Source organism: Lissotriton helveticus, chromosome 4_1 (assembly GCF_964261635.1).
Source record: "Lissotriton helveticus chromosome 4_1, aLisHel1.1, whole genome shotgun sequence".
Lineage (NCBI taxonomy): Eukaryota > Metazoa > Chordata > Amphibia > Caudata > Salamandridae > Lissotriton > Lissotriton helveticus.
The window spans coordinates 1,485,744,596-1,485,767,517 of NC_136063.1; the positions used below are offsets into that span (position 1 = coordinate 1,485,744,596).

General features: G+C 44.5%; 1 protein-coding gene across 1 annotated transcript; it reads right to left on the reverse strand.

Annotated features, from left to right (window-relative positions):
• Window positions 1–15,414: 15,414 nt before the first annotated feature.
• LOC144827564 (uncharacterized) lies at window positions 15,415–20,947 on the reverse strand. Its single transcript, XM_078685822.1, has 2 exons — window positions 20,313–20,947; window positions 15,415–16,750 (listed from the first exon to the last, which is right to left on the reverse strand). The coding sequence occupies exons 1-2, from the start codon at window positions 20,581–20,583 to the stop codon at window positions 16,101–16,103; spliced, it is 921 nt and encodes a 306-aa protein (XP_078541948.1). The 5' UTR covers window positions 20,584–20,947; the 3' UTR covers window positions 15,415–16,100.
• Between the last annotated feature and the right edge of the window lie 1,975 nt (window positions 20,948–22,922).

The window sequence follows — 22,922 nt, forward strand, 5'->3', positions numbered from 1 at the left end:
TGTCTCTGCATTTAATAATCTTCACCTTTGTATAATTTGGTGGCAGAAATGCATCTTTCCTTACTATTTCTTAATATGCAATGATTTTTATTTTTGTAAATGCATGCATTATTCCTTAAAAGTAAGTCAGTGCATTGCCAAAATATTCTCTTGTTTTCTTTCACAGATAACAAGTAGGGGAACGTATCTGTGTAGTTAAATATGAAAGCATTCTTGTATGCATATATATATTTCCGTATATCCTGTATAGCAAAGACTATCTTAGATTTATTTGTCTGGTGGGTTTTGTTATGTTCTGTCAGGTTAAGTAATAGAGAGTTGTAGAGCGCATTAGTATGTGACAAACCTTTCTGTGACATCACCTTATGTGTTGTCATTGCATATGAAATATGCTAATTAGTCTCATTTTTTGAGGTCTGGATGACAGATTTAGCTATCAGCCCCATGTGTACACAAAAATAAATATTATTTATATATATATTATTACCTATAAATTGAGGGGATTTGGTTCATATATATTATTACCTATAAATTGAGGGGATTTGGTTCATCCTGTTACACCTGCCTGTCTTAAGCGGCATGCACATTCTTGCCCATCCCACGAGTCAGCATACATAAGATGGGTATTGGGCCCTCCTTTTTCATCAATTGGCTCACAGATAATGCTCACAGGACAGCCATTCGGTACTTGTAGTGTGAGGCATTATAACATATTGCCTGTTTGCATCAGTGTTTGCACAGGGATGGACAGCAGCATTAAGAAATATAGGGGCTTATTATCAAGAACAGTGTTAGAATTATTGCTGCTTTAGTGGCAGGAAACTGCCGCTAAAGCGGCGATAATGGGCTTGATAATATGCCCTTGTGAATTCCCATAGAAGCGCATGTTCTGGTGTGAACCTGGGCTTCTATGAGAATTCATAAGGAGATGTTATCAAGCCCATTATCGCCGCTTTAGCGGCAGTTGTTTACTGCCGCTAAAGCGGCGATAATTTTAACTACGTTCTTGATAATATGCCCTGTAGAGTGAAGTAATCTCAGCCATTGTGTTTCATTTTTCTACAGTTTTGATAAAAATGTGTATGTTTCCAGTGATCCAGTGGCAGGGATTTCAATGCACTGGTGTGAGGAGGGGATGCTCTGGTGCTGGAGACGACCCTTACAACGCGGGCGTTTCAGCGCAGTAGGTTTACCATGCGGGCTTTACAGCGAAAGTGGTTTCAGCGACTTGCGCTGGATGGCGCTGTAAGCTAAGGAATAGTATGGTTTACTATTCCAACACTTTCCCTACTGTAAGTAGACTGGTGTTGGAATAGTAAACAGTACTATCCCTAAGTGCAGCGCCCTCCAGCGCAAGTAGTTGAAATGACTTGCATTGTAAAACCTGCGTTGTAACATACCGCGCTCAACATGATCTCGTAGTAACATCATACATTCGGTGGAGGGCAGTAGGCAGCGTAAAGTACTCGGGTTCCTCCTTATATCGTAAGGACTCCATGCTCCAGTTTTTTGTCCTGGCTGCATTAGCGGCCCAACAGTGTTGTGCTGTGCTATTTTGATGGTGCAATGAAGCTTAGTTTACCACATTGCCAAAGATAGACTTTTTCGGTATGCCATGGCTTCAGGACTCCTTGAGACAAGGAGTGCCATCCAGACTTTACACTCATCACAAAAGGGTTGCAAAGTGGTTTGTAGCACTTTTTGTTCTCAAGCTGGAGAGAGATATGGTGCAACACTCTTCATCTGCATCCCTTTTCTGTGAGGAGCTTCAATCTGCTGCTGTGAAGGGGACAGCCCAGCGATGCACTGCCTGACACTGCCTGACTTACCAGCAACAGTAACATGTCCAACGTGAGTAAACACTCTGAGGACCAATGGCTACAAATCTCAGGAATGCTATGTTACCCTCACCCCCAGCCTATAGCATTCATAGCATTGCTGTCTGCTAATACTGGAGATGCAACCAGCGGGGGCAGAGATTGACACTGTGGTGAATGGCGGCTCTTGCCTTAGGCTCTGAAGGGGATCTTAAGGCCCATGCCATGATTTCTGGTGAGATTGAATGCCCCGCTGCTGCATGGGCTCACAGATGATACCCTGGCTGGAGTGACTGATGACTACGCGCATGCCCACCCTGGAAGCTATTCGATGCAACTCAGCAACGCACTGGAGAGGGAGAGGTTCAAGTTATCTCCTGGACCCTGAATGGGCCATGAGGACAACCACCAGGTCTACAGCATGCCATGGATGCGTTTCTCATTAATTCCCTGAAAGGCCGCGTGTTACTCCTCAATGTGACCAGACTCTGGGAGGCTATTTGCCTTGCATGGAGGGAAGCACCATTCACAGTGTGCGCACTATGGATACACTATACTGATCATTCCTTGAATGGATGCGTGAATAATAAAAAACGACTAAGGAATTTCTTTTGCACTAAGATTGCCTGAATTTCTAGAAAGACTATGAGGAACTCCATTGAACAGTATATAAGGTAATATCCTCTTTAATCATGGCAGACATTTTGTGTTGGGCATTACTCTCAAATCAATCTTGCCTCTTACAGCCACCATCTTGGCCTGGGATTATTTAAAAAAGCATATAACTGACCCATAAAACACGGGTGCAGTCATAGCAGTCTGGTCTGCAGTGTTTTGTCCCTTTCTAGATGCATATTTCCAGTACTAAACAGGCAGCTGAAACATACTGCTGCATAGTGCGCCGAGTGGTATGGCTTATGAAATGCTGGCATTTGCAAGGTACTGTAAGTTTAAGGTTAACCTTATGAATTGTGGCCAGAATGTTACAACATACTTTTTTCTATAAAGCAAGAGACTTATCTTAGCTATACAAGTCCATTAAAGACAGCTATGTCGCAATAAACTGTGGCAGTCTGTGGGCACATGCAGTGGGGTGTAAATTCCGGACCATCGATATGTTTTGAGTATATCAGGAAAAAAAGGTTGGTAGCTTAGGTTGGTTACATTCGATTGTGTGCAGTCACAAAACACTGGTAAATTGTAGTGAATATTGTTAGTGAATATTGTTAGAAGGGATGGTGCACTCATTTAGGAGAGTGTGTTTCTCAATTGTAGGCCTAATTAGGCCATGGAAAGCATCTCTGATTTAGTAAGGGTTTGTCTTTTCATACATTGTGCCTGGTTATTATTGCGCCTCCTACTACATGGTTGGTGAGGGGATAACAATATGTGACTCTCTACATAAATAAATGATTAATCAGTAAAATACTGTGAAATTTTCGCTTTTTGAGGTATATATATATTCAAAACCTTGTTTTATTATTCAGGAATTACTTTTAATCTGTTAATCTAAAAGGTCCTAGTGTGTTTGTAGTGGCTGTTCTCCTTGCCGTTATTAAAATGAATTATGCACTGGAAGAATATTTCTATCCACCAAATATAGGAAACCAGCAGGAGAAGGTGTGAGAGGAAAATTTGCATGCCAAATATCACACACCTCATCGTAAAATACACAATAGCTTGGTAGTCCTTGTAAAGGTGTTCTCTCTATATACAAACACCTATATTTTAGGAAGAATAACATCTGGATATACTCTAAGTTGGTGAATAGGGTGCCCTTACCTACCTTGTATAGTGACATCATTATTGGAGCCTCTATCTGACACTAAGAAAATAACAGTTTGGTGCATTTGTCTGGTCCTCCTCCCTGGCCTGCACTATGCCTTAGCTTAAGTGTGTAAAGAAATACCTAATAGCCTCTTCAGCAACTTAATATGTTCAGAATTATATTTTTCTACACTTTATTCCTACCGCCCATACAGCTGTGAGAGAAGATTTCCAAATACAAACCTCTATTTCACTTAATAAAAATCAACATTTCTGTGTTTCTTTTTCACCTAGCATGGACCCTGAACTTTCATCATAATTGTCAGTTTAAAAATGAGTCACACAGATGTCATGTTCTGTGCAGATACCTACCCCAAAAAGCCGATCAGGGTCAATGGTCTCTATCACATTTATAGTCACTTGGCCTGCCACCTCAGAAGCAGGAGTTCATCTATCTATCTTTTCTAATATAGAATTGCGATGACATCCAGTATCGGGCATGGATTTTACAAAATCTATTGTGAAGTCATATTAGTTTATTTCAAGATGGATTTCCACTTTGGCCAAGATACCAAGCATTTATATCAGCAACAGCCATGCACTTTACCACTCGTCCTCGTGCGCTCTCACTACGTTCTTCCATCTGGTGGGGTGCAACAACTGTAGACAATTGCCTCCTTATGATCTAATGTCCTGGACATAGTTACTAATGCAGTTACTGGGTACCACTCCAGTACTGTTATTATTTTTATTATTATTATTAATGTTATTATTATTAGTATTAGTAGTAATAGTAGTTGTAGTAGTAGCAGTAGTGGTAGTAGTGGTGGTAATAGCAGTGGTAGTAAGAGTAGAAAACGTTTTCATAATATGGCTTTTGTATGTTGCTCAATGCAATAAAATTGTATGTAAGTACATGAAGATATCCGGATGGTTTCATTGAAGGACTGCTGTTTTGTTTCAACTTAGTCTTTGAAACATGTTTTTGTCCACATCCCCATTAAGTCTTGAAACGTTAAATGTATAATATGTTACAAAATGTTTTGTTACATTTAAGATTGTGCAAAGGTGCTCCTATGTCCATGAAATTGATTTGTTAGGAAAAAGAGCAAGCGGCGAAGGTGGGCAACGTTTCCTGTCTTTGACCTACTTCTACCAAGGTAAAGTTAAATGCACCTCCCCCTTGCAGGTAAAAAAAATCCAGCTGTAGGATGTTCTGTGAATGGGGCATCCTCTCTCAGGAAATCAACAGGTGGGGAATGGAAAGCATAGAGTGGGAGGTACAGGGAAACACAGTTGACATAGATGGAACGGGTCAGGTGGCACATGGATGGACCTCTGAAGGGGTCACTCTAGAGAGTTTGATAGAATCTGAATTTTGTCTTGGGGAGGGACTGGAATTGGGGCTATGGGATGCCAGTCTACCCACTGACCGTTCCTGCTATGAGGATGATTTCTTGCTCCAAGGATTCGCTGCTATAACAGCCCCTCTTTTTTAAAGAAAAAAGCAACTTTGAAAGTTTTGTACTTGAAGATTCTTGTAAAATTGCAGATGAAAGTCTCCCAGCTTTGCAACTTAAAACCCCCACCTTAGTTATATTACATTATATTAGAATATTGTGGTAATGTGTAAGTGAAATGTTGGGGCATCATGGAATGCAGGAGTGTCATAAGCGTTGCATTCCACGAGCATCAGATACTCTGGTGCTCCTGTGAATACAGACGTGTTCACTTGACAACAATTAGCTATTTTGGTTTATACCTTTTAGGTTTGAAGAGTATCACTACAGATTTGGTGATGAGCGAAATTCACCATGTGGAGGTGTGCAGGGGCCAGGGAGTGATTGTCTTCACTGTGAGGATCAACAAGCCTGGTGTTTCAGGGGTATATCAATGTTCATTTAATAGAACCTTGATGATGAGAGGTGCTGCCGAATATTAAGGGCTACACGCCAATCCAGAACTTTTATAGTTTTTGTTTTGGGCTGTTCTGGCCGCTGACTGGTTGCGTGGTGGATGCAGGCCATTACTTTGATTGTCAATGGTTTATTTAATGTGGCACATGAAGATGTGAAGCGCTTGTAAGCCGCAAGCCCTCAAGCTGGTGCATGCATTCTGCATTGTTTCTACATTCAGAGGTCTGCGAGTTAAGCCATGAGGTTTTTGCAAGTCTCAAGCCCTCAAGCCAGTGCGTGCATTCTCCATTAGCCCTACAAGTACACGGCTGTAACTTCTTTTGCTTATTGTTAGACACAGCATGATGCTTTGATTTCTCCAGCCGTCTTGTTGTTTCCTTACCCACGATACTCACTGTGATTGCAGACACGCCCGGCCAGTTGGGTTCTTCCTCACGTTACAACGATTTTGGCATTGGAATGGGACTATGATTTTCCTCCAAATATCTATACTACTATTATAAAGGAAGAACTTTGAAACTTTGAGGCGGGTAAACTCGGGAACCACAGCGCCAATCCCCACACCCGATACATCGTTGTAATCATCAGGGTGTGCAGATGGACATAGGCTATATAAACGTAATAAATATAAGGTATTTCAAAAATTTACAACAAAAAAAAGTAGTCCCTTGGAAGAAGCGCCGGCCGCGACGTGCGTGCCCGACGTGAGGAGCGCGGGGAGGAGCGGCATCCAGGAGCGCGAGGAGGACCGGCGGACATGGCACGGGGAGGAGCGGTGAGGAGCGGCGGACAGGCGGTGAGGAGCGGCGGACAGGCGGTGAGGAGCGGCGGACAGGCGGGGAGGAGCAGTGATCGGCGGATGAGGTATTTATTTATTTAGGCGCGGTGAGCGGTGGAAAAATGAAGCAAAAATTAAAATCGTGAGCAAGAGGAAGCAAACGAAGCATTAACAAAGTGAGCCAAACGGTGCATTACAGGAGGAAAAAGTTACGTGTGCAGGTTACAAAAGCGTACAAAGTAAACATAGAGGTATAATACTGCAATATATGGAGGAAGGCTCCGGGGGACCCACGGACAACGTCGGGGCGGGATGGGGCCCTGAAGCCTAATTGCTCCCGGACAAGGTCGGGACGGGCTGCTAGTAAAAATATAAAAGGGAAAGTGTGAGTGGTACTTTGAATCCTGCGGTCTGAGATAGAAAGAGAACAGGGCATTTGATACTGGTTACTTTGTTTTTCAGTGATTTGCAAACTTGTTCTTCTGAGTTGTTGTGTAAATTGTTGGCAGCAATTTGCACGCTAGAAAGGAAAGGCATTGATGCAAATCAAAAGAAAAAATGTTTCAGCAATTTGAACACTACTACATTGGTGCAAATAGTTTTTCAGCACTTTTCACACTAAAGAAAAAAAGGAAAAAATGCTTGAGCATGATTACTTTTCAGCACTTTGCATGTCATCAGATAGGTGCAAATAGTTTTTTCAGTGATTTGCATGCCTAAAAATAAAACTCAGCAAAAGTACTTATGCAAATTGTTATTCCGAAATTTGCTGAATGTTTTTAAAAAGCAGGAAAACTTTACTGTGCTTAAGTGTTCCTTCGGGTTTTTAGCAGGGACTTATTCATGCTGGAACTTTCCAGTTGTTCTTTGTTTTTAACAAGTGTAATTTTGGATTTTTGAGTGGTAGAACAAACATATGGATTGCACCATCTCCTGCTCCCTTTTTTGCAGGAATTGGGTGATCCACCGTTAGAGTGGAAATTATGGTTGAGGTCTTTCAAAGCATATTTGGGCTAATTGAAGCTCAAAAGTTCAGAAAGTAAGAAAAGCCCAATATATTATTATTTAAAGGTTGAAGGACAGAGTGTGTATGATCACTTGCCTGAGTATGAGCCTACAACTGATGAGGCTCTTGATGAAATTCATGCAGCTGTGGGCCAATTGGATATATATTTGTCTGAAGTTAAACATTTTGTAGTACATATGTATACATTTTTTACAAAGTAATGATGCCTATGATACAGTAATAAAGTTTCTCGCAGCTAAATGTAAGTTCAGTGGTCTTTACTTCACAGTCAATTAGGGACCAATTGGTGGTAAATTGTAGCTCAAAGAAGATACAGGAACTATTGTAAACTTGTAAGAATCAATCTTTGGGCAAAGCTATAGGTATAGAGGGTTCTTGTGAAGATGCTATTCTTAGAAGAGTCATTCACCAAAGTCACAGTTCCAGGAGCTGCAGTTGGCAAACCAGTTCCTACTTCAGAGAACAGAAAGGTTAGAGGGTCAAGCAAACCAAGTGTATCAACATATTTGTCATGTAAAGTGAGCTGTTACAGGTGTGGCTCTCCAAATGATGTATCTTCCTTCAAAAATTATCCAGCTCATGGCCAACAATGTACAAAATGTGGGAAAATAAGTAATTTCATCAAATTATGTAGAGGTTGCAAAAGTAATAGCATTCGCTGTATACTCAGCGATGACTATGAAGACGGTGAGGAAGACAGACCTGGAAATGCAAGGAGTCAGTATTAGGAGTGAAGTGTGAGAACTCTGATGGAGATAATCGTATTGCTGATCTCGACAATGATGTTATGATAGAAGGGAAGATGATCAAATTGCCAGTCGTTACTGGAGCCCGCATTGCCATTGTGGCACAAAAGAAATTTGATCATCTTTGGTCAAGGGAGAATTTATTGCCACCAGACATTCTGTCTAGGACATTCGAGGGTAGCAGAGTAGATTTGATTGACTATTTTTGAGCTGCTATTGAGACATGATGGGGATCGATCAAAGGAAAACTGTAGTTGGCTCTTAAAGGCATAATGTGCTAGGATGGGTGCATGAGGCTGAATTTAAAATGATGTGAAGACGAGGATCAGATGAACCTGTTACCATTGAGATACATTATATTAGTTCTATTACTAATAAGGGGAATTTTTGGGAAAGGAAGTTTGGAAAGGTGTTTCAGGAAAAATTAGGGGATATATCTGATTTCCCATACACCATTAAAATCAAACAAGAGGTACCACCTGTAAAGCACAAATTAAGTAACATGACTCTGAGTGTATGAAAAGATTTGACAGAAATGTTAAAGGATATGTGTGAGCAGGGTGTTATTGAGAAAGTTGAGGCCACTCTGTGGTCATCTCCAATTGTATTATTTATGAATAAGTCAGGGGATCTCAGAATGTGTGTGGCCTTGAGGAGTGTCAATGGTGCCATCTGGGTAGATAATTTCCCTCTGCCAAGAAATGAAGATTTAATTACTAAAATTGGTCACTCTGAGTAGTTCACCAAGCTAGACTTCAGAACGGTGTCTCATCAAGTGCATTTGGGCATGGATTCATAACATCTAAGAGTTTTCATTAATCCTAAAGGCGTTCAAAGATTTTTTAAGTAGTGATATTTCAGGACAATATTTTGATATTTGTAACAAAGGTGAACATGGCCAAGTATTTAGTAATGTGTTGAGTGCACTTGAAAGTAGAGGAGCTACATTATGAAAAGATAAAAGTATCTTTAAGAAGAGATACATTGAGTATATGGGTTATGTTTTTTTCTGGTCAAGGAGTGACACCTAAACCTAGTCCTGTCAAGAGCATAAATGAAGCACCAACTCACAAAAATAAGGAACAGCTATTATCTTTTTTAGGGCTGTGTGAGTTCTATGCCAGATGTTTGAAACAGTTTGCAAATATGACTGAATGTTTTAGAGTACTTTTGAAGAAAGGTGTGATGTACGGTTGTGAAAAAAAGCATCGAGGAAGCGATCATTAATGTACCTGCTCTACAATAGTTTGTTGAGGGAGAAAGACAGTTTTTACTGTAGATGCATGTGAGTATGGGTTGGGGGCAGTTTTGTCCCACTTCAGTCATCAAAAAAGAACTGTCGGGGTGTGCTTGGAGTGTAGAAGAGTTCAAGTCTTATCTTTTGGGGAGACCTTTTGTATTGAGAACAGATCACTGTCATTTAGTGTCGGGTCTGGTGGCTCAGTGGAATGATGCATCCACTGAAGGAGCCTGTGTTCGACCTCATGGTCAGAGGTTCAAAATATGGGCATGTCCACTCAGCCTTTCATCCATCTGAGGTCGATAAAATGAGCACCATCAAGTTGGGTATCACTAAACATCTGTTATTCAGCGCCAAGATGCCTCCGGGTGAACATGCGCTTTGCAAATACTTATGTTGGTGAATATTTTATCAGGAAAGAATCTAATACGGTCTACAGCTTGAATTGCAAGGTTGGCAGCAAAGTTGTTGGAGTTTACATTTACTGTATATATTCCGGGGGGGGGAAACTTCAGGGCAGATTGTCTGTTAAGACTACTAATTGAGAAATCAGAAGATCTTGAGTGGGAATCTGAGATCAAAGGATGTTTTATTGCTCATGTTGGAGATACCAGCATTTATAGTAAGAATGAAGACTGGGTCCATAATTTTGAGGTGGATTGTATTTTGAACAAAGTAATCTTGTTAGTGGAATCCGGTTGGCCAAAAGAAAATAGCTTATATGACAAATTGCAAGACTTTTGGAAAATTTCAGAGGAATTGTTTATGGAAGACAGGAAGTTGGTGAGTGGGGAAAAATGAATTCCACCCTCAGGCGTTCTAATGTAACTAGACGAAAAGTTATAGAGGATATTCAGTGGCCAAGAATGGACAGTGAAGTTTGAATATTTTGTGAGAAAGTGTTTGAAATGCAAAATGAGTGGAAAAGTTTTGTTAACTGAGGGTACTGCTGAGTCGATCACATTGTGCCCAACCAGGCTTGGTAACATGTGGGCTTCTTAGGACCATAACATGTATTACCCAGCCACATGAGGTACTTCGTAGTAATGATCGATCACTTGTCAAGATGGGTTGAAGTAGAACCAGTTTGTGACCCTACCACAAGGAAAATTATTCATTGTTTTCAGAGAAAGATTGCTAGAGAAGGGATTCCAGGAAACATTCTGACTGATAATGGCGTTTACCAGTGTAGAAAGGGCTTCATTTTCAAATAGATGCACTATAAACATGTGAGGACACTACTATATTACCCCCAAAGTAACATGAACGTAGAATGCTTCAAAAGTGTGTTGGTGGAGGGTATGCAGTTGACGATGAGAACCAATATGGATGTTGATAAGGCAGTCAAGGAAATACTTTGGATTACCGCACTAGATCACACAGCATAACTTGGAAGACCCAGTTTGAATTGATGAATGGGAGGAAAGCTGCTATGGAACTTTGTCCTTTTTGGATAGTCCAATAATTTTCAAAAGAAGGGGGTGTTTGTGAATGATGGAAGCATGCTGAAAGGAAGTCTAACTTGACAAATTTGGAAAGAATGGACACTGAGCAGAAAAAGAATGTATGTAAATTGAAAATAAGAGATCAAGGGGTCCATTATGATATCGGGCGAATTGCCTCCGCCAGGCTGGCGGTAGCCACCGCCAGCGTTGCGGAGGCAATCCGCCCGATATCATAACCAGAAAAGACCGTCCGCTGCTTTTCTGCCCCGGTCGCCTTGCGGCCGGGGCGGAAAAGGAATAATATGGTGGCGGTGTCTAATAGACACCGCCAGACATATTATGATGTGCGGTTTACAGTGCCTATCCGTGGCGGCAATGCCGCCACGAAAAGGCATGCGGTCTTCACTCTGGGGGCCCCCTGCGGGCCACCAGAGTGAAGTACATGTGGGGGGTGCACATTGTCATTTACAAAGCGGCAGGCACCGCGCGGTGCCTGCCGCTTTGTAAATGACAATGTGAAAGTGCATTTTCAGCATTGTGGGGGGCGGTGCAGAGAGCACCGCCCGCCACAATGCTGAAAATACAGGATGTGCCTGCCACTGTGGCGGGCACATCCTAATAGCACCCCCGGGACCCCCGCCCTTATGGTGGGCGGTCCCGATTGACGATGAGATGACGGGCGTGCAAAGTCCGCCCATCATCCTAATGAGGCCCTAAGTGTTTGTTAAAAATCCAGTTTTGATGGGAAAGGGACTATCTAAATTGAAAGAATCATCTCAATTGTGTGAGTTACGGAAGAGTTCTGTGAAGTTATCAGATGGCAATTGGTGGAGGAATACCCGTATGGCACTGATTACTAATGACTATGGTAACATTACTATTAAGCGGATAAATGATGATTCAAGAATGGATAAGTTGGAGAATTATGTAAGAAGAGGTATTCATACTAGTGTGGCACCAACATAATGCCAAGATTTTGTCAGATACTGATAGAGAAAGCTGTTGTATTTTATTATACATTCTATTTCTTGTATATAGTTGCATGATTCTTTGGTTGGTGGATGGGGTAGTGTTATTAAAATTAGGAATTTGTGTTAGTAATGTTTCACAATTAGTTTGAAGATAAGAAGTTGTATTTCTTTATCAAAAAAAGGGGAGATGTTTGGTATGTGTAAATGGAGTGCTGGGGCATCACAGAATGCAGCAATCTCATAAGCATTGCCTTCCACGAGCTTCAGGTTCTCTGGGGCCCCTGCGAATTCAGAAGAATTCACTTGACTACAATAAACTACTTTGGTTTAAACCTCTTGGGTATGAAGAGTAGCACTGCAAACACTGTGCTACATTATGGTATGACGTGGTATGGAATCACATCTGCTTATGATATATGTTCATATTAAATAAGTAGTTGTTACTATACTACAAACAGTTCAAAGGTAACCGCAAAACCAATTTCTGGAGTCTAAAGCAGTAACCAAATCATCAATGCTGATGGCCAGGTGAGACTAAAATAACAGGAACTCAGTTGCAATGTAAATTTTTACTTTGATGCAGTGATGCTTCTTTTCATAGCATTTTTTCAGGTCTGATACTTTGGCTTTTCATTTGAAAATTTTATTCAAGGAAATACAGCAATGGACAATCACGTATTCAGTAAAAAGAAAAGAGCATATCACTGCTAACATAGACAGCATCTAACAATGTCTAGATCCAGTCAGTTATAAACGCCCACATTTTTACACCCAGAGCTCTTCTTTTGACCCCCTTAAGTCTATATATAGCAGATTCAATATTATACATAAATAATAATCTTTCCCTCCAACTAAGAAAAGAAGGGGGTCCGTATTGATCCATTCCCTGGTAATACATGCTCGAGCTACCGCCATACAACTGAAAAGAAAGCAAGTTAAAGGTTTAGGTCTTGGAATACCTGAATCTAGACCAATTAATACCATCTCTGCCATTACTTTAACATCAGACTTTACAACGGCAGCCAAAAAATTCTCAATTTGTTTAAAGAACTCTCCAAGCTTTGGGCAACCAAAAAACATATGTGCAGCATCGGCTGCATACAAGCCGCAGCGATTACATTTTGTCCCTGTTGTAGTGCTCCATTTAACAACTTTGCTAGGAGTATAATAGAGATTGTGTAAACACATGAAATATTGAGATTTCATCATCTTTGGCTTTTCAAATGTGTTTTTATTTTACAAATGTACTTGATATTCTTTAGATGTAATTCTTTCAATTGTGCCAAAACTAGCTCTCCATTCACTTATTATTTGTTACACTGAACTCTCTACTTCGAGGACTGATTAATATGATCTTTAACCCCTTCACTGCGGCGGCTATTCCGCCGCAGTGCTAAGGGGGCGGGGCGGAAATGTGGCGGGCGCATGCTGGTGACGGTACCGCTCCGTCACCAGCGTCAGTTGCGCTGTGCTTGTGACGTAGCAGTTCCGTCATGGCCCGCCCCGCTCAATAGAACGTTCAGCGCAGGCGCGGAATTTGCGCCGCGCATGAGCGGCGATGAGCGGCGAGCGGGCCATGACGGAACCGCTCCGTCATCAGCACAGCGCACCCGCAGCTGATGACGGAGCGGTTCCGTCATCAGCATGCAAAGGGTTAATAACTGACGGAAATAGAGAGTAAGTTACCTACGGTAAGTAGTCTGGGCAGTAATTGCCCAGTGTCTGCTCGGGTTCTACAAAGACGTAGGCACTCACAGGATGAAAGCTATTGCTGAGCAGAACGCTCACCCTTGAGCAGACCTCAGGACTGAGAAATTCGGTCTGCTAACGTGGATTGACTGAATGCATACAACTACGGGTTCTGCCACTCCCCCACATAGAAAATAGTAGATCTAAGGAATTAAAATAAAATCTCATACAAAATAATGTAAAATGAAACTAAAATATTTTACATAGTAAAAAATATGAATAAATATAGGTGATTGGTAAAATATATATAAACAATGAAAATATGTATTAGGTAATTGTAAAATGTGTTAAAATACCTTATTTTGAATTACACAATCATGCAGTAATATTTTATTAAAAGAAAGAAATTTACATTTAAATATTTCTATAAATATTTTTAATATGTATTCATAATATATATTTATTCTTTAGATGGGAACTCATGTTTTAGTTTACATTTCGGAAATATTATTTTAATTTCGTTTAATAGATTTCCATTTATTAAAGATTAAGTCAAAATTAGGTTAGTTGTCATACAGTATTTTTAATTTTATCTACATTTAAAATACATATATAAAATTAAACTACACTAATACTTAGCATGAAAATACTTTTTATATTTATTTTCGTGTTAAGTAAACTTTTTTCTTTCTCCCTGTAAAACACCATGTGCTTGGTAAAGTATAGGGACAATTAAACTCAGTTTAATTACCTTGAAAATAATTATTAAAATGTTTTTATTTTTCCCTATACTTTACCATGCAGAGATCTTTTCCGATCATCACATCTCTCTATAAAAGAAGATCCCTTATCATCAAGGTATTCATTATCGTCTGCAATTGTAATTAGTGATGTGGAATAATCAGAAATATTAAAAAGATGCAAAATAAAATCAGGTCTCGAGCTCAAGATCATGTGCTGAACTCATTCAACATTGGTTAAGAGAGCTTTGGTTGATAGTCACATGATTAGTCTCAGGACTGCTTATCATTTCATCTGAAGCAATATGCATTTCATTTCTGCACATATTTTCAATTCACACATACCTGTGACACATTTAGCACTTAGAGGTGCAGCAGACTTGAAACAGACGTGTAATAGTGTCAGCACTGCTCGTATAAAAGGAAATCTTTTTAATCCAGCCTCCTTCAGTAACAGCTTTTCGTTTTTCTGTCACATTATGATTTCCTAGTCCTCAAATTGTACCGCTAAAAAAGAGGAATTTCTCAACTCACCCAGTTACTAAGTACCTCAGAAAACAAATAGTTCACTGGATAAATTGGGTCACAGAAAATTTGCATTCGGATGCACTGATAAAAGCAAATTTGGGCAGTCCTAAACTGAGTCAAATTGCAAGATAGATATCAGTGAGTCCAGAATGAGGCAGACATGCCGGTAATGATTAGTCCAGACACGGCCATTATAATGCCTCCATTCGAGCACTCTACTGGTTTCCTGTTAGCCTCAGAATGTTCTTTAAGTCCATGGTGATTAGCCGTATAGCCATTTACCAGTCTGCTCTCTAATATATTGCAGCTAGGTTATTTAACCTGTAGTTGTGGTATTTATTTGCCCTGGCTCATGGGCTATTTTATTAAATTCTGCACAGCTGTTGTGGACTTTTTGAGCGCCAAGATGCATGTGATTATGCGCTCTGTAAATAAATGTAAAATAATATAAGATTTAGTATGAAAATATACTCGGGCAGATTTAATTTGCTCCCGGCTTGATATCTCCTGCCATTAATTCATTACTTCATCAATTGTTTGAAGGAGAGCTGTTGCCTTGCTCGGTTGAGCAGTAGTGAACAGAGGTTGACTGTGAACAGCAACAGCAATTCGCGCAAGAAAACATTGTCCACACCTTCTTTTAGGAGCAAGAAAGGCCACTTTTATTTTAGGACAGGTGCATCATCAATATCATAAACATATTCATTATTTATTTATTATTTACATAATTCAACTCTACAGTGAGCCTACGAAACCTAAATCCCAAAACCCCGAACAAACTCCTGCCTACTAACCCTAGCCTACCCAACGCTACCCTTCAGGATGGCCAACCCGCTCCAGGCTGCCCACCCCCACTAACAAAAACCCGCCTACAAAAGAACAAAGGCACCCATCCTAACAGTGGCAAACCTACCTAAACTAAAACAGTGCCTAGAGCACCGCAAAAGAACAAACCCAGAAATAAAGAAAGAAAAAGAAAAAAGAGGGAGGGTGGGTGGGGCAAAACAACCTCCCTACACGCCTCCCGCCACGCAGTTGCTAATCCCCGCCTGACTTCCCCTTTTCAACCCTCTGCTAATCAGCCCCCCACCTGTTGATGTTCCTCGCGCGAACCTGCCCAGGGAGAGACCGGCTCGCGCCTGGCTCTCCCTGGGTCCCCCCTCGCGCAAGAAAACATTGTCCACACCTTCTTTTAGGAGCAAGAAAGGCCACTTTTATTTTAGGACAGGTGCATCATCAATATCATAAACATATTCATTATTTATTTATTATTTACATAATTCAACTCTACAGTGAGCCTACGAAACCTAAATCCCAAAACCCCGAACAAACTCCTGCCTACTAACCCTAGCCTACCCAACGCTACCCTTCAGGATGGCCAACCCGCTCCAGGCTGCCCACCCCCACTAACAAAAACCCGCCACCCAGGAAAACCTTTAGCGTTTTCCTGCCCCACCTAAAGGAAAGGAAGGAGCACACCACAACTGTACTTGAAGAACCTTGCTAATCAAGTCCCTGAGTTCAAGGAGGTAAAAAGAGAGGCCCAAAGCTGAGAGATGCACACCGTCCTCACAAAATAAATGATGTTCAGATACTTGTAAATGATAATGGTTCAAACTGTATATCCCCCAATGTTGACAAAAAAGGCGCATTGTCCTGTTCACTTTCCGTCTAGCCTTTTCCAGGGCAGAATGGGTCCGTGCCCCACGCCAGTGCAAACGGGGCACAAACTCAGTCCATATGAGCATGGTGCTCTCCCATGTGGTTCGGATGATTTCCAGGTCCTGCTTCATTAATTTTAACAAGGTCAGCCCAGAGAGAGAAACCAAGTCATTCTCTCCCAAATGTAGCACCAGGAGATCCGGAGGGCCCCCCAAACACTGCGAAACCAAAGCAGCCAAGGCGGGAAAAAGCCCACCCCAGCGCATTCCCCCTGTTCCATGCCATGAGACTTCATGTGTCATACTGTTCAGGCCAAGTGATCTCCCACAAAGCTGGCTGGCAGCGGCTAAAGCTGCTCGTTTAATAAAAGAGTGCCCCAGTATCCACACCCTTCTTTTGCATCCGGCGACTGATAGCCAGGGACCTAGGAGAGAAAGAAATGTTAGACCAGCCAAAAATGCACTATTTCCTCACATACTTTTCACAACACTTGGAACGCCAACGACCAATGCGTCGGATCTGGGACCAGTCCCACCCCAGGCGGGCGGCCTCCGTCGCCGCACCAATTCTGAAGGAATGGGTACCAAACTGAACAGGGTCCTTCCCCAAACGCAACAAGACCTTACGTAATACAGCCAACAATTGAGATGCCACTATGGGACTACCATCCGCATGACAAAATATGGACCCCTGTAGAAAATGCGGAGAGGACACAAACCCTTCCCATTCCCCAACCGGGCAACATGCAGAGACCCCACTCCTACCAAGGAACACCCACTTACCCCTCCCCATCTGGTCGGTTTTGGATGCCCGCAGCCAAAGTCGCACTCTGTCACTTTCCAACACCACCTCACCGCTGGTCATGCCTACCCTGCCCCGCAACCCCAGCAACTCTGATGCCCGAAATGCCCCAAAGAACAACCACACAAAACACAAACGAAATTTGGCACACTCAAAAGCATCATGACAACACACCTCCAGTTCCGGCAACATCAACTGGAGCAATTCAAACGTCACGGGCTGCCGGAGCTGCTGACCCCCAGCCCGGAGCCTGGCCAAACCTTTCAACAATTTACGAACCAACACCCCCCCAACCGGATCCCTCCCCCACCAAAGCTGTCCATAAAAAGAAACCCCAGCCAATTTACCCGAAATGGTAGTGGGCGCCAGGCCTTTGTCCGCCAGATGTAAAACAAACTGCAAGATGCATTGTTCATCAGACCAACCAGCCCTGAACGGCCCCATCGAAACCTTGCAAAACTGCAGAAACTCAGACCAGGCTTTCACATAACCCCGCCTGGTGGATTCAGCCACAGAATTTTCCACCAAGTGGTGAACCCTCAATCCCCCAGGTCCCATACGTACTGTGGGATCGGTGTTGGTGCCAGGTCCGCCCCAGGAGCTAACTTGCGGAACTCGGACCACTGAAAGCGAGACAAAGAGTCAGCGATGCAATTAGAAGTACCAGGAACATGCCGCGCTTTAAAGACAATATTCAGTTGCAGACACCGCAGCATGAATGCGCGCAGGAGCCGCAAAACCCGCAAATCGCGAGCCTTTTGGTGATTGACAAGGTGTACTACAGCCAAATTGTCCACGTGAAACAAGACGGAACGATTCTGAAACTCATCCCCCCATAGGTGCAAAGCAACCAGCAGCGGGAAGAGCTCCAGAAACGCAATGCTGCGACCCTGATCCTTCCAGTGCGCCGGCCAGCCGGCCGCGCACCATCGACCTTCCCAAAATATTCCGAATCCGTGAGCCCCTGACGCATCAGTGAACAACTGTACTTGCCACACCATGTCCTCATCCGCAAAAAACAAGGACACGCCATTAAAGTCTTGCAGAAAACGAAGCCAGACAGTCAAATCGGCACGCACAGCGGTGGTAATGCGCACCCTATGATGGGGAAGGCTTGCTCCGGACATGGACAGACCCAGACGTCTGCAGAACGTCCTGCCCGCCCGAACAACCCGGCAAGCAAAATTGAGATAACCCAACAACTTCTGAACAGTTTTCAAAACCACTTTCCGCTCCCCCAACACCAGATGTATGAAAGCAGACATTTCCTTCACTTTAGCCACAGGCAGTCTCGCCACCATAGACAGAGTATCAATTTCGATCCCCAAAAAAGTCAGGGACGTACAGGGACCCTCTGTCTTGTCCGGCGCCAAGGGGACACCCAATTCCTCCGCTAGAGCCTGAAAGATGTTCAAAGCCGACTGACACTGCCCAGAGCAACCCTCCCCAATGAAAAGAAAATCATCAAGGTAATGACAGACCAACGCGTGGCCACTGACAAAAGTGAATCGCCACTGCAGGAAGGTACTGAAGGTTTCAAACAGGGAGCATGACACTGAACAGCCCATGGGCAACACCCGATCCACGTAGAAACTACCATCAAAATGCATTCCTAACAGACTGAAATCCCAAGGATGAATGGGCAATAGCCGGAAAGCCGACTGAATGTCGCTCTTCGCCAGCAAAGCCCCAACACCAGCCGTGCGCACGAGCCGTAAGGCATCGTCCACCGAAGCATAAGTGACAGTTGAGTCAGCTGGATCAATAAAGTCATTGATTGAGGAACCCTCGGGCCAGGACAGGTGATGAATAAGACGAAACTCCCCTTCCGCCTTCTTGGGCACCACGCCCAGGGGTGATACAATCAAGTCAGGCAGGGGACAATGCACAAAAGGACCAGCAATCCTACCAGCCGCAAGCTCTGCATCCAGTTTCTTCCGCACCACATGTGGACTCTCCTTCGCAGACTTCAAATTATCCGACCACCTGCCCACCCTGGGTCCCTGATACCCAATCCGAAACCCAATTTTGAAGCCCCAAGACAAAATCTTAGCTGCCTCAAAATCCGGATAATCCACCAGCCAGAGGTCGAGAACCTCCTGCCTAATAGGAGTAGGGGCCCTTGTAAACAGACTGATGGTGCTGCCCCCTGCCCCCAGAACCCCGTCCCTGATCACCCCATCTCTGGCCGGGAAAACACTGGGTGAGGGCGTGCTTCCCTCCACACTGTGAACACTCATGTTTATACCTGCAAGCGGGTCTGTTACAGGAACCTCTGTTAAAATGCCAGCAAGTGCCAGAAGCGGCTGATTGACCTCTGCCCCAAACCCCCGCCCCAGACTGAGCGGGGCGAGCTGAAAAGGGCCGATAAAACACAGGTTGCCCGCTAGCTGTGTGGGTCGTAGCAGGAGGGTTTGCCGATGCCATCCATTGCAACCATAACTCAGAGTCAACCGCACCCCACGAACGCTCAGGAAAAGCGGCCATGCGCGCCCTAAATTCGTCATCGTAGGACAACCAAGCAAAGCCTCCAAAATAACTGTGAGCCTTGCGGATGACATCTGCATATTTAAACATGTCTATCGCTTTCTCAGGATGACGTTGACAATAAACGCTGGCATAAATGAGAAAGGCCGAAGTCCAATTCTCTATGGACTTCGGAACGCGAGGCCTCCGAGCCAATTCTAATTCCTCCTCTTTCGACCCTTCTTTTGCCTGGACATCCCTGTGGAGAAGACGAAAAACATCTACAAAAGCCCCAGACCAGATCAGATTCTTTGTTTTTTCAGATAAATGGGACCCCAAGGGCATCCCCACCCCAGAATAAGGCAACTTTTTCGGTAGGATACTATCCTCCGTTACCCGAGTGGCATCCACCCCGCCATCCCCCGATATAGAAACTTCTTTTGCAACTTGCACAGTAGAAACATTTGAAATTACGGGCCGCTCAAGCCTCGGTGCCAGAGCGACTCGCTCAACCACAACCCCATCACCCGTACCACAGGATCTTGTACTCTTAACCGGGAGACTCTCCCTAGGTTGCACATTTGAAATTACGGGCCGCTCAAGCCTCGGTGCCAGAGCGACTCGCTCAACCACAACCCCATCACCCATACCAACAGATCTTGTACACTTAACCGGGAGACTCTCCCTAGGTTGCCACACTGACCACCACCCATCCTTACCTCTTGGTAACTGCTCCGACTGCTGGGCGACGGCCCCACGATCCCGCTGAGAAGGTCCAGACCACACTGCCCCTCGTACACCTGCAGGGTCCGCTCTAGACTCCTGCAAAACACGAGAAACAGTGGGTTGCCCCAACCCACCCCCCTGGGCCCGTGCTGCCAAAAGCCCAACATCTTTGTCCCTCAATTCCCCCTCTTCCAACTCATCATCATGAAAACTCCCACCGAAAGCTGCATCAGAAAATTCAACTTGATTACTTCCACTGGGCATAGCCCCATCACCAATACCCCCATCATAAAACTGCCAATCAATGGTCTGAAAGCTTTGTGGACAGAAAACTGTAGAAGAGGTATCCGCTCCAGATAGCCCCCCTGAAAGCCCACCACTGGAAACAGCCGTGGGGACAGTTCCCGGGCCCGTAGAAACTGCCAACAGCCGCCCAGCCGAAGGCGCAGATTGAAAACTGCTGCCGCTCAAGCCAGACGATGAAGGGTGCGCGACAACATGGTCCCTGAAAGCTGAACCGCAATTTTCCCCCAAGGGACGGCCCACCGACGCCAGACCATGGACACCTCCCGACCCAGTCGATTGACCCCCCAAGTGGCCACTTGGCCGCCCCCTGGGGACCGGGAACAAGGCTTGCCCCGGGTACTGGGGCGCCCCCTCGTTGAACAAACCCCTCATACCAGGAGCCGGGGGCGTGGGGATGGCAGCCCGAGGGCCAGGCAAACCGGCTGCCACAGCCGCAGTGGCCGGGGGGGGCAGCAATCTAGAGACAGTGCCCACTGGAACCACAGCAGGGGCAGGAGTGGGGACCACAGGAGGGGTTGGAGCCGGCAATGCAGCAGTGAGTGGCCCAGCACCGGCGTCACCCGTGTGCGGGGAGCCAACATCGCGGGGGGGGGCAGGGCCAGGCCCCAGCATGGCAGGAGAGAGCATAAAACACTGGCCATTAAGCCACAGGAGTGGGGAAACCCCCCCCGGAGAATTGGGCACCGTAACGGCAGGGACTACAGGCATACCGGCAGGGGGAGGGGTCGGCGCGTGCCCAAGGGAGTCCAGGCTCCGCCCCCGCTTTGGTTTAGGGCCCGCCTGCAGCCTCCCCGTCTTCCCCGAGACCAAGCCGCCTGAACGCGGAGCTTGACGGCCCGCAGAACGCCCCCGCCTCCCCCCGGGCGCCCCGCGGGAACCAGCACCAAGTAACTGGAATGCACATACCTGCTGGGGGGCGCCCGGGTCACCCGGCGGGGGCTCCACTGCAGCGACCGGCAAAACGAGCATGTGCCCGTCCGCAGGCGTGGCCGCCTCGCCGTCTTCCTCCTCCTCCGGGCCCGGGGTTAAACAAGCGTCCACGGCCCTGGAAACGCCCTCGGAAGCCTTGCGAGGTGGGCGGGCCAGTCCGACCCACGCCTCCGCTGGGACACCCGGCCGCAGCAGGTCCTCGCGCCCGGCATCGCAGAGGAACCGCACGGCCCTCCTGACCTCCTCCACGTCCTCCATGTGGTCAGAGAAAACCCAGGTACGACAAATACACGCCGCAAAACAACCTCCCTACACGCCTCCCGCCACGCAGTTGCTAATCCCCGCCTGACTTCCCCTTTTCAACCCTCTGCTAATCAGCCCCCCACCTGTTGATGTTCCTCGCGCGAACCTGCCCAGGGAGAGACCGGCTCGCGCCTGGCTCTCCCTGGGTCCCCCCTTGTTTTATTTTGCCTGCATAATCTCCTGCAGTTTGCGTTACATTTTTTATGTGAAATTCAGTGAAATTACATCATTACGCCGCATGGTGCTCAAGTAAAAAATCCTACTGTAGGTAAGCACTAGAGCAACGCGCAAGGACAGAATATAAGCAGATCTAGGTTTACATCACTTGTGGTTTTGGCGCTTTTTTAGTTTTTGAGTGTGTAGTGCGCCCTCGTGTCAGTTAGATGTGAGGATGCACTTTGCACACAAAAATTGGCGCAAGATCCTAAATGTACATATTGGTAATTGTGTGTAATTTTCTGAAATTTAGCAAAATCACACAGTAGAAAATACCTGAATTTGGCACAGCCTTACCATTTACCTGTTCAGTAGGCTTCTTGCACTTCACTTGATAAAACTACACCTAGGAGAATATTAATAGTTGCTGGCATCAACTCTGGTAATATACTTACATGGAAAAAATAGATGCTATTCCATAATACACTGTCTTTATTATTAGTACGTTTAACTCATCTAGAACAGGATCTCATTACAGCTATCTCAATATAATCACTGCTGACTCCTTTTTAGCTGATGAGAACTAAAGTTTATGCAATCTCTGCAGATGGTGTCCAAACTGGCAGTCATCTGCTGATTATAAACAGTGCTGTTAGTAATGTGTTTTAAACTATAGCATCATGGTTTTTTATGACTATGTGCTGACATTAAAATAATAATATACACACAAATAAAATATATGAAGTACACCCAATAACTTCCAGCTTCAGATGGGGATATCCAGGATCGAGAAAAAAAACAGAGCTTGTGGTTCCACACATTCCTCTGAGCGCCAACATCACATATATTGGTGGCTTATTTTATTGCAACCAATCAAACACCTACTATCTTTGAAGGGAATCATAACT